This window comes from Corvus kubaryi, unplaced genomic scaffold (genome assembly GCF_017639235.1).
Source record: "Corvus kubaryi isolate FWS band 111438036 unplaced genomic scaffold, C.kubaryi_AGA036_p1.0 split1-73, whole genome shotgun sequence".
Taxonomy (NCBI): Eukaryota; Metazoa; Chordata; class Aves; order Passeriformes; family Corvidae; genus Corvus; species Corvus kubaryi.
The window spans coordinates 149,187-162,684 of record NW_024582081.1 but is presented as its reverse complement, the minus strand read 5'-3'; the positions used below and the strand labels follow the sequence as shown (position 1 = coordinate 162,684).

At 37.6% G+C, this 13,498-nt stretch overlaps 1 protein-coding gene across 11 annotated transcripts in view; it reads right to left on the bottom strand.

The window, feature by feature from the left end:
- RGS7 (regulator of G protein signaling 7) overlaps window positions 1–13,498 on the bottom strand; it is a 242,747-nt gene that overhangs the window by 81,023 nt on the left and 148,226 nt on the right. For all 11 annotated transcript variants that reach the window (XR_006013825.1, XM_042014398.1, XM_042014403.1 and 8 more), the window contains exon 4: window positions 1,231–1,337. Coding sequence is in view for 10 of the 11 variants with exons in the window: in XM_042014398.1 (XP_041870332.1) it covers window positions 1,231–1,337 (107 nt within the window). In the remaining variant the exon portion in view is untranslated. The remainder of the gene's footprint in view (window positions 1–1,230; window positions 1,338–13,498) is intronic.

The following is a 13,498-nucleotide window of genomic DNA, read 5'->3' as shown; positions in this document are numbered from 1 at the left end:
CTTTCTCTTCCCTTATGTGGGTCTATAGGACTTAAGCCAAAATATTGGTGAAAGTATTGTACAGAAATTAATATAATACAGGGTTTGAAACTATGATTGGTCTCCAACCTCCAGTTTTCTTCTGCATTTTAAAGATCACAATCTCAGTACTATTTTATTCTTGATGACTTCTCATTTAAATAATCTTTAAGACAAAGCTTAGACCTATATATCTTGAAGACAATAGATTTTTTTCTACTAGATGTTATTTTACTCTGAGTATTTAATACAGTTAGAAGTAATAGAGAAGAATTAACAAACTCAACTTCATAATGAGAGTCATCATATAATTTCAAAGCAATAAATATCTAGAAAAGACCTTGAAGCAGCTGTTGGTGATACCAGGAATACCACCTAATAGAAATAGTAACACAGAACACAACCACCATTGTCAGAAGTGGCACATGACAAGCAAAGTTAATTCCTTCTGTTGAATCCATAATCTGGTACTTTGCAGTCATATTTGTTTCAAGTCATTAGCAATATTGTTCTGCAAAATTCTGGCCCACTAGTCATTATCAGAAAAACAACACTTCTGCTCCCAGGGCCTTAGTTTGAAATTTAATATAGTAAAATACAACTATGTAGGTTTCTGAATAATATATGTGCAAGTGTCAGTATAGACATACGTACATGTTTATGCTTCCAGCTTGTTCTGAACCATCTGCATGTTTGTTGTACGCAATGGAACTAACAAATCAACATAAAAATGTGTCTGCACTTGCTAGAAGAATACACACTACTCCCATACTACTGAGTTACCAGTAAGGAAATTGTCGCAAAAGAAGAAAAAGAAATATTATCCTCCATTATTTCTATAGATTTCTGCTATAGACTTATTATTTAAAATATCTCCCCCTTTCCAAATTAAGACTAGACTAGGAATAAGAGGCAATAAGATAACTTAGTTTATTATATTTCCAAAGAAATGCATTAATTTACTTCATGAGAGATAGTTCCACGTTTAGGATTATCACACTTTTATTCCAGATATCAAAATGGACATTATCATCTTAAGATTTTGCTGACAATTTATAAACAAAATCTGTCTACCTTTTTTTATTTTTAGGGGAATTTCTACTCTTTACCAGGTTATGTAAGAAACAAAGTATGGTTAAATTCGCTATGAACTTTTCCGTAAGGCCTTTGAGCCTCCATTTATGCAAGTCAAGGACATATTGAAAATATTACCTGGAATCGATAAAAGGTGCCATCATCCTTCAGTGTTAGAACATGGTCTGAGATTGGAAAGAAATAGCCATGTGCTGCCATCAGAGTTCCCAAATGCAGAGCTTCAACTGTTTCAAGAAAAAAAAGAAAGATAAACTTAAAAAGTTAAATAACTTCTTTTCAGCAATTGAGTTTGTTGTTACGATTCACCTGATATCCTGCAGATAACCCTGGTTTTCTCAATCAAATTCCTACCATCATGAAAGAGCTGTCTTTTTCTATGTAATATAATGGTGCAACCAAAAAAACACTTTCCTTAACAAATAGCTTTTAAGTGTGCCACTTGTAGCTGCAGTTCCACTACTTACATCGACATTAAAAGGTAGCTGTAATGTTCACTCACTTGTTCTGAAGCTGAAAACAGCTATCATTTCTACCCTGATAGTGCAGCCTGCTTTTCTTCCTCAGAACAGTTTCTGATTATATGTTAAAATAGTTGATTCCAATTACATGGTATCTTCCTCACTAGCTTTATCAGAGCTGCTGTAAAGGATAGAGATTTCCTCAAAAGTTTCTTATTACTGGAAAAAATAACAAGGGATAACAGGATACAAGAATAGTTGATGTAGGAAGGTGCCTGTGGAGGTCATCTTGTCCAACTCCCTTGCTCAAGCAGAGCTACCTTAAGCTACTTGCCAAGGACCTTGTCCAAGTGTTTTTTGAATAACTCAAAGGAGTGAGATACCACAACCTCTCTCGATAATGCCCAGATTCATCCTCTAAGAAGTGCTCATTTGTTCCTATTGCCTATAATTCTGCATTCAGCAATGACAAACACAGATTTGTCTTGTCCTGACTCTTAAAAACACCACTGCAGCACCCAACCAGCAGTAAAGCACCATCACACAGAAAGAAATGCGAGTCCTGACATTTGTGTTCTTGCTGACAAACACAGAACGACATTCACTTGTGTTTCACCCATTATTATTTTCAATATGAGAAGGCTTATTTATTTACCCATACTTCTTCAGCATCACAAAAAATTCCCTCCTTCACCCTTTGCTCACCTGAAGACATTGACTCGCATAGGAGATACAGGAGAAGCAGTGGGACATCTTTAGTCTAACCCAAAGCCAGCAAGCATGTGAAAGGAACAAAAAAGGGGATCTGGACAGTACTTAACTAAGAGCACATAACCCTACCAAGGTTTATTTGACACCAAATATTTGTTGCAAAATACAACACACCCTCTCTGGCAGTGAGCTCTCTGGCCTGATGTACAACAGCGCAATGCTGTTTAGATTTTTCCCAGTTGCGAGCCTATAAGAAATCTCTCTAATAGAAAGAAAGGAGTTGCTTTGTTCCTTGTGCTTGCAATATCTGTAAATCACCATCTGGACTTTGCCCTAATTATAATAATACATTGTTGTTATTCATTCATTTCAAGATGCTAAATTCTATTATCCCTTGGATCAGAAATTTTGGGTCAATGCTTTCTGCAGTGTGTCAGTCACTCCAATATTTCACTTTGTTTCAATTCATCTGCCTTTTAATTTCATTAAGCTTTTCTTTGTTCTTCACATTGCAACTTATTTCCAATTCCAAAAAGCTTTATTTTTGTATATATTATGTACCTTCATGGAATGAGAGAAAAAAAGGAAGAAATGTGCTGAGTTTTCTAGAGAAGGGCATTCTCAGACAAGGGTGACAGGGCTTGCCAGGGAGCTCTGACACAGATGAGAGTGTATTCTCTTCTGATTTAGCATACACTAAATAGGCTCCAGATTTGTTTCATGTGCTTCCTGGATTCTGAATTGTAATATTTTTCATTATCACAAGGAGCTCACATTATTTTCTTTTACACAGCTATTTTTAGAGTGCATCTGGACTACTATGTCCAGTTATGATTAACATGTCCATTGCACTACAAGAAGAATATCAACAAACTTTGAGTGAGTTGAGTGGGAGTCCACCAAGATCACTAGGGCTGGAGCATGCACCGTATAAGGAGAGATTGCAGGAACTGGACTTGGTCAGACTGGAAAAAAGAAGGTTTTGGAGGTGTCCAGAAGTACCTTTCCAATACCTAAAAGAAGATTTCAAAATGAGGGAGCCAAAACCTCTATTGAGTTTCAGGGCAATAAAGTAAATAAATGAGGAAATAAATAAAAGAGAAAATGGTAATAAACCAAACCAGGTATAGTTCTGATTTTCAGCCAAGCAGCAGGAGAGGCTGCTCAGACACACTGCGCAATATGCATCCTTGGAGGGTTTCAAGAACTGAACAGATAAAGTTCAGGGCAAGATGTTTGACTTTACACTGATTTGAGCAAGGAGTAGGACTGGAGTCCTCCTGAGGTCCCTCTCAGCTTGAACTGTATTACGGCTCTGTGACTCTAGATGGGTCAAGCAGAAGTGGAACATAGAACATAAAAAAGGGATGAAAACAATTGGAGAAGAAACTATTTGAAAGCTCCTGCCAGAACAGCCTATACTCCAGGCAAGGTTGGGTAGAGTAGCAGTAAGAACTTGCACTTCTCTCCCTGACCATTGAGTCATATATATGCAAGAGTGACCTGGCCTTCTTCAGAAGCCAATTAAAGTTACTTGAGGTCTGAATTAGTCCCTATAGCAGCCTATATCTCTTCTCCAGTTATGTACGGAGAGTAAGGTTGTTATACTCTTACCTCAGGCAATCTCATTCAGCTGGAATCCACACTGACTCAATGCTAAGGTGTATCTTTGTCCCTTCAGCCACTGAGCCTTAATACGGGCATCTAAATTTCTCTTTTTCTTTCCTTAACTAATAGACAATTAATTTTAATTTTTTATGGCTATCAAACAATAAATTTATTCCAGCATTAAATGAATATAAATGCACAAATACTCCCTTTTAATATCCACACAAGATCCACTGTAGCTCATACCTTGAGTGTTACAAAATTATACCCAGTGAGTAACAGGCACAAGACTGTATTCCTACCTCACACCAGGCTGGTAGAGGACTAATGCTGATGCTCTCTGTACAGCAGCAGTAGAACTACAGCACAGAAAGAAACTCAGCACTCAGGAGGTTTCTAATCTCCAAGCAAGGGGTTGTCCAGTGTATTACAGGCAACAAAGGCAACGCTTTGATATACATCTCAATTTGCTAAAATCAGACTGAAAAATAACTACTAAGAAGCCAATGAAGTACAAGAGTAGGATTTAGGAAACAAACCCATGAGCTTGAAAAGGAAAATGAAGCCAGCAGCAGACTAACCCAACATGCCTAAATTCCTAGAATTTAAATACAGACAGCTTCTATATCTCCCAGCTATTCCCGCACATGAAGTTAGTGGATTTTCACTTAAGAAGCAAATTTCATCTGGAAAAATGGCAAACATGGATTAGGAACATCAAAAATGTCTACAAAGTACATTAGATAAGAAGAAAAAAGAAGTCTGAAAGAAATGTTTTTAGACATAACGGTTGCCAGGTAGAAAGAGTAATGTTTATATGTATTCAGAATACAAACTCAAAAACTTGGGGGAACAGACAAAACCAAAAAAAAATACTGTTTTTTTAGATCGCAAGTGTACACAGATGCACACAGAAATGGTATGTGGTATCTACATAACTATTATTTCCCAATCCTCAGTCACACCCAGATAGCCTCGCTGAGAAGGTATAATTCAAATGGCAGTCAGCTGCTGTAAAGTCAGCTGCTATAGCAGTCAGCTGCTATAAAGCTGCTATATGAATAAAAACTGCAGCCAGAGACACCATGTAAAAAATCTGAGGAAGACAAAGCTCCTGGAGGTGTAACTGGTAGAACGGAGTAGACTGAAGCTTCCTTGTTTTGAAGATATTAATTATCTGATTTAAGGTTCCAAACACTTCCTAGTAATTATACTGTGGAAAAGTGGAATGGAATATTCAAAAAACAAATTTACCCAAACCAATTTTAATTTTTATAGCTAAAAATAGGGAAGTGTTGAGAGTTACAATAGCTAATGGAAGAACGCCTCAGGTGAAAGACAGAAATACATCTTTATGAGCCTGTTGCATTTCAACAGGATACAAAATATTTTATATAAAATCAAAATAATGCTTTGGATGTAGGTTTGATTCCTAATGTGTATATTATTGCTGGGCTAAAAGCTCAGAAAAAGCTAAAAATTCCATGGTTCACTCTGCTGTTGAACTTTATTTAGCTGAGTGGGTGAAGTGAACAACACATGTACATGGATTGATCAGAAATCATTTTTGTGAGAAGTAATATTGCCCAGCCATCTGCTGTGCCATTACAAGACAGTGATCTTGACAGATTAAATGTCAGTCATTTTTAATATACGTTGTTATACAAGAGTTAGATATTTTCAACGCTTTGGGACAATGTAAACCTGATGAAATCTAAGGAATGAAAAACATACCCTGGTAGTTGAGTTTTGATATTTTCTTTTTAACATAGTGCAGTTTTCTCCTTACTGTAATAATTATTGCATAGAGTAATGACAGTTTGTTCATCTTATATTGCAGGGTATGGTAGTATTGGTGGAACAAGTTGTTTCTTATTATAATGTCCACAGGAGGGAATTAAAAAGGATGAATGTTCCTTGTTTTCTTTGGAATAAACATGTTTCTGTGCTTTGAAACCCCTTAGAGGGTATCTTTTCAGTGATTAGTGTGGATTCCATTTACTCTTACACATCTCAGGTCTACAGGTGATGTGGTATCTATATTTATTTTTACTCTGAAGTCTGTAAAACACTTTGTGGTATCATACTATTATAGTCTCGCAACATCTGAAGCACCTTGAAGTAATGTCTGAGGGAGTGAGAAATGAAAACTATTTTCCAATTGTGCTCCACTTTCAAACATCCTTTTCTGGAGTCTCTCTTACATTCTATGTGGACAGATTTTCTACAAGGAACGTGACTTGGGGCATTTTGCGTCCTTAAAATTGCTTTTTGATGTAAAAAACAGTGAAAACCCCAAACTTGCAAGTTTTTTGGGGGTTTTTTGGATCCAAAAATGTCAAACAAATGAAAACTTCCTTTTCCATGAAACAGTAAATACTTTGGTATTCTGGGTTATTTGTCGAATCTAAAATCCATCACAGTACTGTAGTGCATTGCTAAGCCACACAGCAGCCTGGAAAAAGAATTAATGAGTCAGAACTTCACAAGCACACATTCATTGTAAGTGTGGAATGCCAAGACTTTATCACTTACTTTCGCCTCACTCCTGCTGTCATTTCATTGCCAGTGTGAACACAAGCTGCAAAGGATTAGAGTAATAAAATACAACCTGCTTCTCACGCTGACATAAAGCGTAGGAGAGGCTCACTGTCTTGGCCTGACTGTGGTGTTTAAAGAGGAGAAAATAAAACAGCTAGAAACATTCTTGAACACCCACAACACCGTAAACCTCTCTTTTGTCCATCTGAAGGATTGAATTTGTAAGGAGAGCAGCACTTGGTGAGAGTCATTTCAAGAAGGATAAAACAGTTGGTGAAGGAAGAGGCACTATTTACCCAAACACAATTAAAATGAGATTCATACTTGATTTCAAGACAACAATCACAAACCACGTTATCTATCAACAAAGCTTCTTACCTAAATAGGTAGGATTTTTCTTGTTCTAGACTGTGCCTGCTGATGCCATTAGCAGGGCAGAGGCTTTGGTAGGAGCATCACTCACCAGGTAAGGAGGAAAACTTATCAAAGATGGACTATGAGTCCTCATCTGCCCAAGGCATGGTAATTTCCACCCTTACAGTCTGAGCTGATGTGTAACATATAGTGCGTCCCAAGTCTAGAAACAGTGATGCACACCTGAAACATTGACTACTTTCTTCACAAAAACATCCAGCAGAACAGGCAGTGTGACAGTGATGAAAGACAGCTGGGTCTTCCTGCATCCTCCCCTCACCACATCCCTTTCTGCCACTGTCTCTGATGGGCAGTGTGGTTTGTCCAAAGATAAGAACACCAGGTGAGTATTTCAGGAGGAGTTTCTGGATGCTCACATGATTAGTGTATTCCAGGGATGGGGAGATGAGATGCTCGTGACTGACTTTTATTTGCATCTGCCTGAAAAAAGGTATAAAATGCTTCTGGAGACTGGTCCACTGGGCAAACTGGTCTTCCAAGGCTGGAGATAACTTCTGGGTGGAAACTCCCCCCAACAGCGACGTTGGCAGAGAACATCCAGCCGAAGGTGAGGAACATTTTGGAAGGTGAGCAAAATGCCCTAAGGTCCAGTCAAATGCAGAGATAAAATCCTAGAGTAGCTTTGTAACTGTGAATTCTGCAAGACCAAAGACTGCAAACCTGTACATTTCTAACCGAACCTGCTTATATTATAAGCCTTTAAACATCAACTGTTGAATAAATCTGAGACTAAGTGGACTCAGCCATGCTCAGACTTCTCAGAGAAGTTTAGTCTTAGGGAAGTTACTTCTCAGAGGAGTTTAGAAAGGGAGTCTTACTGACTCAACAGGAAGGACCACAACCTGATTATACTATAATCCACTGTACTAGGTTATACAGTTGGTATTTAAATACTGTATTGACAAGATTTAGATACTGTATTAGCAACAAATCTGATCATAATCATCCACATAATCACCATGTCCTACTTCTCATGCCTGATCCAAGAGTGTTTTCTTCATTACTCTGTTATAGGGACACACTAACAGTCCTGCCTTTTGTGCTCGCAAGGTGAATGGGGACTGACCTAAATCTGAAATACTTTTATCCAGATAAGACGAACAGAAGTCATGTCACCATGAAAGACTGAAGGAAAGGGGAAGCTGGCCTATGGTCTCTGGAAAGAACAAAACAAAAACAAAGTAAAAACCTTTATTCACTCACAGGAAATGAAAAAGCAAAAAAAAAAAGGAATTATCAAATTGGAGGGAAAAAAAAGGGGTCCTTGAAAAATAAGCTGCATCTCCCTGCTAGCAACACACAAACCCTCCATTTGAAAACTTTTTAAGTATTGCCTGTTAAGTTTTTTATGTGGTTGTTTCCCACTGCATTTCAGCTGACTACACATTAACTGTTGCTATGTCCTATTAAAGTCTGCTTTTATTCTCTTAATAAATTTGTATCTTGAAAGGCAGACCCCCGACATGTCAAAATGCAATGACTTGAGGTGACAACCAAAGCTTTCATGTTGACCAAAAATAATAAAAAATAATTGGAGCTGAAACATGAGGTCTCAAGAAACAGACAAATGAAGAGTGAGGTGCTGGCACTGAGATGTGCTATAACTTCACCTCTGGAATATTTGTTTGTGGTGTTTGTTTGGTGAACAGGAAACATGCTGCTACAGAGGCTGGAGGAAATCCATCCAAGCTGTAACCAACAGGTAAACCTAACTACCAGGCAAAACAGAACATGGCACAATTTGGTAACTAGATTTGGTCACAGTTCATTCAGGACAGTGATGCCTTAGGTTTTAACTTTTATATTTTTCAAATCCTGTACTGCCTAGTGTGTAACTGAAGTTTCTTGTGGCCTGTTAACTACTGTTCTCTTATGCTAGTTAGACATAACAAAGCCTCTCTAGGTTTGCTCTCCAAGAACACCTAGATAGTCCCAGGCCCCAAAACATGTAAACTAAGGCCTCTGAAGAGGAGGGTAAACTTGGGGTAATTACATCATTAACTACGGTTGTAATTGGAGAATTGATCCTGATATGCAAATGGACCAAATTTATACAAGTGTGAAGAACTCGTGACCCATGGTCCATCTTGGGCGTAGCCTTTTAATTCTCCAGGATGTACCTTGAAGGCCCTTCAAATAAATACCTATTTTATTCCCTTATTCTTGTCTAGTCTCTGTTTTTAGGTGGCATCAATACAGTCATGAAAATTGGCCTGATAGTGTTTAAAATTCCCTTTATAGTTTCCCTGTCATCTCCCACCTCAATTTTTTAAAGTACCTATCAATATCACACCAGCAATCAAGCATTCCAGTGGTGGAATCTACCTCTGTACCCTACCAATGAAAGTCAGCATTTATAAACCTTTTCCTCAATTTCACTATTACTATTCTTTAATTTTTCTATTTTCAATTTTGTAGAAATCACAGATTTTTGCTTTTCTATATACCGATATCTCTTGTCTCTTTAAATTGAAATGATAGAAGGGTGAAATACAAACTCCTTTGAAGTATGGGTTTCCTGTTTTTCCATCTGGCTCTACCTCTGAAACTGCAACTTTTTGGTTTAAGCTTTGATTCCCATGCTTCCTTAAGGAGAAATAGAGAAAATCAAAATCTGTGTGTCTTGTTTTCCCTAATGACTCTCTGAACTTATCTCCATAAGACATTTCCGAACACTTCACTCATTCCCTCCTCCAGTATGAAACTCTGAGCTAATATTTGAAGTCATATGTGCACCCTTTTGAGCAAACCTGCTAAAGACAAAAAAAAATATTTACAAAAAATCCAATTACTGCAAATACACTACTTTTGAGAATTCTCCCAGTTGAAATCTTGTTCCACAGTTTCAAGCATCTGTAAAAGACCCAAAATACTGGACACAGACTACTTCTACTCAGTATTATAATTATTATGCTTCTATTTCAGGTTTTCTTGTATACTGCTTGCCAGTTGCTGCTAGCACACCAGATCTTCCTACTTTTCTCGCCTCCAGCAGCTGAGTCTGCAGACATGTGACCAAATTGTTTGGCTGCAAATGCTCGGTGGGGAAGTGTGTGATTCATTCTGCACATGACACCTAAGAATTTGTGCATGTTAGTATTAGCCAGGAAATGTATTTTACGTCACGGTTCCCTAAGATCTGGTGCCCTGTGGGATGGTGTGCTTTCTTGGCCACACCACAGTGCCATTGCTTCTCCCCTTCTTTGTCACACTCAAGGGAAGGCACAGCTCTCCCTCTCAGTCAGCTCTGCTTGGACACCACAAGCACTGGAGCATTTACAAAAGCACAATCCAAGCATGTGACCAATCAGCACTGCCATAGACAGTTTTATATCTGGGATGGGGTTGTAAAGGAGGAGACCCGTCTTTAAGGCTTGGGACATCTGGGGCATGTGGATAACCAGTGTGGTTGGTGCACCACTTGGATTTGTGACCAGCAAGTATGAAAAGTAAGCACAGGCTTTTTCAGTGCACAAAATATTTGTTCCTGAAGGGACTACAGAAGATAATATTGTCGAGTCAGAGGGACATCAGCTAGAGTGGAGATTCTGAAGTTGGGTGAGGGTAAGCAGTAGGTAGCACTAAATCTCTCAGTGATTACTTCTGGTCAAGATGAATCATGACACTTTTTTTAGTCTCTGTTTTGATATGACTTGCTATTGCACCAACCATTAACTTTGTGTCATTGCCATGCATTGCTATCATAATCACAGAACACCCACTTATGACCAGGCAGTTCAGAAAACACAAAAGAACACACAGCAGCCACAGCTAGAAAAATAACTGCCTCTTTCACTGCACTCAATTCAATAAAGAACAATACAATTTCTTTATAACAATTTTCATACCTCCAGCAAACTGAGAGCATAAAGTACTGAAAATAATGTATTTTTTTCTATGGGAAGAGTGCTCTGATTTTAAAGTCCACCAGGAGTTAGCAGCTTTATAATTGTTGTCATTGAGACACACATCAAGGAAAAATGCCATCAAAGCTCAGGAACAGTAACAACAAAGAACATGGAGGTGGCTTTTCCAGAGAATAACATGTCACTCCCCATGTGATCAGATACAATTATCTGGGATGTACATACACAAGAATCCCCAAGGCAGTTATTAAAAACAGGATCACTTTTAGAGAGTTTTCTTTGTCCATTATTTATAGTAGTTTGGTTGGCAAATAAAATATAGTTCACTGTCCTCATCAAAATGAAGGAGCAAAATTTCCAATGTTGCAAAAGTCCACTTTACACCATTCTGTGTTCCTATTATCATAACTCCCACTCCCAGTGCTCACTTCTCCCCTTTGCAAGGGATTTACACAGGTAATTGTAGAGAACTATCAGTTCAGCCAGACAAACACTGCTATTAAAAATACAGAAATACTGACAGATATTAACTAGCAAAAATAGCTCAATGAAAACTTTCGTAAGTGCCTTTTTCCCCCACAAAAAGAGAAGAGGCTTCAATGAATGACCTATTTCTTCTCTAGTGACAGAATCTAAGTGTAGAAGGAAAAGATGGGACTGAAGACAACAGCAGCAGCAAAAGCTATCAAAGGCTTTAAAATAAATTGATAAAATGAACAGAAGTATCTGGTTCAAAATAACGGTCAATCTGCATTTTATAGCCAGTAAAATATTAAATGGCTGAACTGTTAGCTGTAGTGTGCCACTTATCATTTAATCACCCTCAGTACTAAAGGAAAAAAGTTGGAAAATATGTCCTTAGGTTTTAGAAAGACATCCAGGGGAAATCTGGGAGAAAAAATGATGTGCAAATCAGACACCCATACAGACAGCATGATAGGAACTATAATAAAGGATAGAAGGAATGAAAATAAAGATAAATGCAACAAAAAAGGAAGATTCAGGATGACTTTTGTTGCTGGATACAACTCTGTTAGTGTTCCTATGTAGAATTAGAAGACATATAAGGTTATGAAAATCTGGTTAACATATTATCTTGCATTCCCAGGAATCTCTTGGCATGATTTCCCCAAAGGTTTTCTAAAGGTATTAAGCAGATCATGAGAAAAGCAATAGGTAGAAAGGAGGGAATAAAGGTTAGGCACAGCAGATCAGTGATTACACTGAATAATGTAATATTACAATGAAGTAATAATATTACACTGAAGGGGGGTTACCCACAGTAACTGTGTTTAATAGGTCCTGGACTGTTCAGGATAATCCCAAATTATCTACAGAAGAGTGTGAATCACAGACTCACAGAATTAACTAGGTTGGAAAAGACCTTCGAGACCATCAAGTCCAACCTATGACCTAACACCTCCTCATCAACTAAACCATGGCATGGTTATGGACATGGTTTAGTGATGGACTTGGCCGTGCTGGGTTAATGGTTGGACACAATGATCTTAGAGTCTTTTCAAACCTTAAAAGGTCTATGATTCTGTTCCACAGTTACCATGATATAATGTTGCTTCTCACATTTTTGCTTGTTTTCTTTCATGCTAGTGGTTATATTTGATGATGTAAATAATTCCAAAATTTCAAGAGGCAAATATTTCACATTTCTAATAAACTTAAAGGCTATCAAAAGGTTAAGTTTTCCAGTTTAACTGAAGTATTACCATAAAGTAGACAGTAATCAGGAAGCAAATTTTCAAAAGGAAGTGTAAATTACTTGTAATAATTTCTGCATGCCTAACTGAGGTGAATAGACTCTTTTTATGGCTTGGATTTTTTTTTAATTAATTTGAGCCTCAGCTTTAGTGAGAAAAGTAATTTTTTATCACCTGTAAAAATTAAATTCTCTTGACACTAGGTATTTTATACTTTGTGGTTCCAACTGTTCTGAAGCTAAATGAGGTATTGCAGCTACAAAACCAGAGTCGACACGGCTGTTGTCACCCACCCCACCACAAAAACAATTAAGATCCTGATAATTTGTGGAATTTGAGTAGATGACTGAATGCAACCAGTGAAATTAGAAAAAGGGAGAGACATTAGAGGGAGAACATCTGAATGGAGAAGTACACATTAATTAGATCCAACCACCAGCCATAAAAAAGTGAGAACCAGAGGATTTTATGCCGTAAAATTGGAGCATGAACCATGGAGATTAAAAACAAACAAAAAAAAAATAAAAAGGAGGAGAAGATAGTAGAGGAGTAGAGATGAAAAAAGGAAGAAAAAGAGGGAAGGATGTATTGAAAAAAATGAGAGAGTGCCTAGGAAATATTATTCTGTCCAAGATGAAATGGCAAGCAATGTCCTTTGCATAGTAAATGTGCCTGATCTTGGACCATCACTGTGCCCCTGTGCACAGAGCAGTATTTCTCCACATGTGCTACGGAAAAACTTAAAACTCTCCTCAGGTCAATTACTAACAAAATCAAGAGAAGGCCTCACACTAACCTTCCAGTCACCAAATACTACATATGACATGTAAATATCAAAACATTTTTGTTTACTTGACTATAAATAGCTGCAGCAGCTGTCGGCAAGATGAAATAGGATTTCAACTGCTTTTATTCAATTAAGTTGGCCAGATTTAAAATCTCACTTCCACCTACTTGCATTTTTCATTACTATATAACACAGTTCTTTGGCAAACAAAGAAGCTGAAATCTAATGAAGTCTCTAGACAGTTCTTTAGCTGCTTTTAATTAA